Here is a 4,915-nt window from a genome sequence, read left to right on the forward strand (position 1 = left end):
ATGGATTTTGGCTTCCGCAAGATTATCATCGAGAGTGATGCGTAGGAGGTTGTTCAGATGATCAATATTGCAAAATTTAAGAGGGTGGATATTGCTTCCATTTGTTATGATGTCCAGGAGGTGAGCTCCTGTTTTGATTCCTTCGTTCTCGTGCATGTAAACCGGGAAGCAAACATTCTGCGCATAGATGCGCCAGGCAGGCTAGCGAGGATCGTAGAAGATGTTTATGGGTTAATTGTGTACCCTCTTTTATTCTACGCTGTATTCAACCTCTATGTAATTCTCCCTTTTAAGCAGTAAAGCTTGTGTTTCGTAAACAAAAAAAACTGTTCCGTTCTCTGTTTAGAAGACAAAAGAAATAATCACATGTTCCTTTTCTACTAACAACATAAGCACCAGTGGTCTAGTGGTAGAATAGTACCCTGCCACGGTACAGACCCGGGTTCGATTCCCGGCTGGTGCATTTTTGTTGTTTTTGTTTTTGTTTTTGTTTTTGTTTTTGTTTTTGTTTTTGTTTTTGTTTTTGTTTTTGTTTTTGTTTTTTGTTGTTTTTGTTGTTTTTCGTCTCATTCTTTGTGTTTTTTATGCTTCTGTGCCACTGCGTGTGATTCAAACAGCATACTGACAGCCTGACAGGGGAGAAAGGTTACTAACTCAAAGGTGAAGAGGGAAAAAATCCTATAAATTCATTGCCAGTAACACCGTCACAGATGTTTCGTCAGAGCGCAGCATCACCCACGCGACACCACCCCGTCCAAGATTTGTCAGCCGCAGCTGAAAGCTATCTGCTGTATCCAAATGCTTCAGCCGGTGCATGTCAAGTGTTCGGCACCGCCGGCGAGATGCCCCTCGGCCAGCTCAAAACTCGAGGTCCGGCACGACCACGTCCCCGCTATCCACCTCGGCGTCCGTGAGCGTGAGCGCCCGCTGCAGCTTCCTGCCGCAGAACACCTCGACCTCCGCCGCGTACGTCGCCGTCACCGGCTTGTGGTCCGACAGCGTCAGCTCCGACCTGCCGTACCCCAGCAGCCTCACCCCCTTCCCGAACGACAGCACCCGGTCGCACCACGCCGGCGTCCTCCTCCCGCCCTTCTGGTCGTCGCCGATGTACTTGCCCGTCCCGACCTCGTACTTGTACGTCGGCGCGAACTCCAGCACCCCCTCGCTCCACCCCTCGAACGCCCGCCCCTTCCTCAGCTCCCGCTTCAGCTGATCATCACATTCACAACAAACGGAGCATCAGCAACATGGTTCAGAGTTCCATGGCGGAGGTGATGATGAGCGAGACTGCGTACCTGATCTTTTTCGGCTAGCTGAGGCCAGTCCATGGCGGCGATCAGGCTGTGGGTTCCGTCGTACGGCACGTCGATCCGGTAGTTCAGATCGCCCAGCCAGAAAATCCTCCTGCGGAAGAACATCTCTGTCAGATCACCGGAGTGATGCATTGGTGGATGCAATTCAGTGGTGCATGATCACTGACTCGTGGTCGTAGATGTCTCTGGGCAGCTCGAGGCCGCCGGGGCCGGCGAAGCGGGTCCGCCGGTGGATCTCCTGCACGTCGGCGTTCCGCTTGAGGAGGTTGCCGGGCCGCTCGCCGGCGGACAGGTGGGTGCACACGAAGCAGAACATGGTCTGGTAGATGGACATGCTCGCCGACACCGACCCCTTGTTGCCGATGTAGCCCATGGCGCCCACGCCCACGGTGGACACCTTGATGTTCTGGACGCACCTCCGCAGGCCGCGCCGCACCCAGATGGTCAGGAACACGCCCACCATCTGCTTGCTTACGATCCTCACGAACGGCGACCTGCCGCCGCCCTTCTTCTTCCCATGACCACGCGCGGCCTCGCCGTCGAGGTCGAGGTCCAGGTCAGGGACCATGGCCGGGCAGTCGTCGGCGGCGACCCTGGACTTCACGAACGACCTGTGCGCGCCGAACGATCTCGGCGACTTGAACGACGCCGATGACAAGGACGCGGTGGCCATCAGGTCCAGCGGCTGCTCCGGCCAGGCGAGCCCGATCCTGTCCGTCTTGCTCATCGTCTTCAGGAGCGCCCTCTGCTGCGCCCTTGGCTGCTCGTCCTCTAGGTCCTCCATGGCCCCGAGCATCCTGGGGGTGGCGGCCACGTACTCCTCGGGGTACACCGGGAAGCTGAAGGGCGCGTCGTCGTCGGTGTCGGTGTCGGTGCCGCCGGGGAACAGCTCGTCGGAGCCGTCGCGGGTCGGGGTGGCCGGGTGGCTGCGGTACCTGTACTTGGGCCTCGAGCAGGACGGCTGGGTCCGCGTGAGCGTGTCACGTATCAGCGCCTCCCACGCCAGCGCCGGCCGGACGTCCTCGGCGCCGAGCACGTTGCCGGCGTTGAGCGGCACCACCTCCTGGAACCCGAGCACGTACATGTCGGCCTGCTCGCCGCCGGTGGTGCCGAGCCACTCGGCGATGTCGAGGCCTTCCGGCGGCTCTATGCCGGCGGCGTTGTACGTGCCAATGCAGATCCTGCAGCACGAACCCATCAGCATCACCACGCCAAGAACCGCGAGAAAACGGAAAATGCGCCGCGATCGTGCCGAAAATACACTTGGACTGTACCTGAGCTCCTTGGTGCTGATGTACTGCGCGCGCATCGTCTCCGAGTTCCGCCGCCGCAGCTTGTACGGCGCGGCGTCCAGGCTCTCCTCTGCAGATCGTGCAACAAAAACAGGGTGGCTCATGAGGAATCACTCTGAATTTTGCTTCCGATTGGTACTTACTAGCAGTTCAGAATGCAAATTTTGGCAGTGGTAACAGGTGTTCGACGGGCAGAAGCAACGGCGATCATTGTGAAAATGCGCAAAATCGGCAAGAAGTCCTCCACCAAAATCAAGTACTGGCAATGATCTACTTTTGACGGCGGGAATGTGGTATCAGCTATGCTTTCCCCAAAAGGGCTGAACAGTCCGAAGCCGCACTTTTCCCCGTCTTCAGTATCGGATAAGAACACCTCATGGATCCGCGGAAGCGCACAGCCAACTTTCCAAACATGAGAACGAGGTGAAACCGAGATGTAAAAGAGCTCACCGGCGATGTCCACGCCTCCGGCCTCGCGCTCCGCCTCGGCGCCGTCGCAGCCGCAGCTCTCCTCTGCACGAGACGGACAGCAGGCAAATAAGGTGAGAAGGGGAGGAAGGAAGGAGGCTGCGATCCCCGGCGACCGAAATTCGAATCACAGAGCCCGAAATGAGGAGCCTCGGCCTGCTGCGTACCTTGCTCCCCGTCGTCGTCGCCGTCGTCCTCGTCGGCGTTGAACTTGGCGTCCTTGCTCCTGAGGTTGAGCCATTTCTTGAGCACCACCTTGGGCCAGAACACCTGCATCGCCCCAGCCCACAACACACCAAATCAATCACCAAGAACACAACATACACTCGATCGATCGACGGGCCCTGAGCGGCGCCCCTGCCCTACCTGGTCTCCCGGCGTCCTCTGATTCTGGGACACCATCTTTCCCTCTCTCCCTTTCTCTCCGATGCCAAAACCCCAGGACAATTCCTAGAGGAATCTACACACTTCTTCTTCTCCCCTGTGCTCTTCAGAGCTCCGAGCGCCAACTGAATCTGAAAGCCGCCTGCGCTGTGCTGCGGTGTGGTGGTGCGGGCGCCCGTGAGCTTGCGACAACGATTCTCGCTCAGACGGGACAAGGGCACATGGTGGTGGTTCGCGCGCTAGGCCGAGCCGAGTAGACAGCAGGTGGCGCCAAGCTAGCGGTGGATATATATAGGGGAGATGGGCCACGCGTGTGTACTTGTTTTCCTTTCGGCGACACGGCCATTACTGCGCACTCACGCTGACGCCTGCCTAATTAGCCCAACCTGTTCACATTTGATCCATCATCACGGAGACGCCATGGCCTGCTTGAAATAAAATGATTATCTTTACCGGAAAGGAACCTCCCATTAATATAACCTATTCATTTTTGGAGTGGTGTTTCATGGTTATTATCCTGTTCATTTTGTGGCTGGGAGCTGGGCGTCTGATAGTGCAGAATAAGGCCGAGCAGACGACCTCAGCTGATCAGAATGGGATTAAGAATGATGCGGCGATGTCGAATCTCTCGGCCGTTACGTGTTTGTTGACTCACTGACACGCGTTGTGCCTGCGATTTTCCTGCTTTCTTGTTCCTCTTCCGAAGATCGGAGAAGATGATTGTGTACTTCTTGTTGGTTGCCACCAGACCACAATCTATGCCACATGATGAAGGGAATCGAGTAGGTCGTCTCCTGATCACTTTGAACCCAACCGAATCACGGAGCATAACCCACCCGATATATCCTTGTCCCGCACTGGCTAATTGCCATAGCAAACTCCCTGTAAAAGCCACGGGGTCATGGCATCACCGTGTGGCACATTTCCCAGCATTTTAAACGTGGTGTGGACATCATATCACCGTGTGGCAAGCAAAGCAGCATGGACCCCCTTGAAAGTTTGAAACGGCCGGCACGATCTGCGAGCAATGATGGAGGGGGCGTGTCGTGATCGTTGCGCACGATCCTGATTACGGCTTGACAGATGCGATTAAGACTTTTGTGTTTCCTTTGGTTGCTTCTTGATTAGCTGCTGTTCACGTCACTTTCTAGCTTGCTTGGGCTCTGCTGCTAGTGATTAGTCGGGATCTACATTGCTCGGCTCTGTAGAGAATAGGGATGGGTAGAGAGGTGCAATGGCTAGGCTTTTTATGGCTAGGAATATTCTCCTTTTCTTCAGGGACCTCTTAGAGCCTGATCGGATGCACCCCGGGCCCGGAGCGGGCGGAGCGGCGCCGAATGCTACCGCTCCTCGGAGTAGAAAGAGTGGAGTGGAGCTGGATGTAGTTCAATCCGACAGAGTGGCTAATACCGAGCTTCACGTGCGACTCCCACCCACTAGCATTGTTCCCTGCACCCT

At 56.1% G+C, this 4,915-nt stretch overlaps 1 protein-coding gene and 1 non-coding gene across 2 annotated transcripts; one reads left to right on the top strand and one right to left on the bottom strand.

Moving 5' to 3' along the window:
- Positions 1-392: 392 nt before the first annotated feature.
- On the top strand, positions 393-463 carry TRNAG-GCC. Its single transcript has one exon. It is a non-coding gene; the product is annotated as a tRNA-Gly (tRNA).
- Positions 464-661: 198 nt separating this feature from the next.
- Positions 662-3,713, bottom strand: LOC125542980 (type IV inositol polyphosphate 5-phosphatase 3-like). The gene is made up of 7 exons (XM_048706222.1): positions 3,440-3,713; positions 3,241-3,343; positions 3,056-3,118; positions 2,588-2,675; positions 1,481-2,494; positions 1,296-1,404; positions 662-1,209 (listed from the first exon to the last, which is right to left on the bottom strand). The coding sequence occupies exons 1-7, from the start codon at positions 3,473-3,475 to the stop codon at positions 859-861; spliced, it is 1,764 nt and encodes a 587-aa protein (XP_048562179.1). The 5' UTR covers positions 3,476-3,713; the 3' UTR covers positions 662-858.
- Between the last annotated feature and the right edge of the window lie 1,202 nt (positions 3,714-4,915).

This window comes from Triticum urartu, chromosome 3 (assembly GCF_003073215.2).
Source record: "Triticum urartu cultivar G1812 chromosome 3, Tu2.1, whole genome shotgun sequence".
NCBI classification, from domain to species: domain Eukaryota; kingdom Viridiplantae; phylum Streptophyta; class Magnoliopsida; order Poales; family Poaceae; genus Triticum; species Triticum urartu.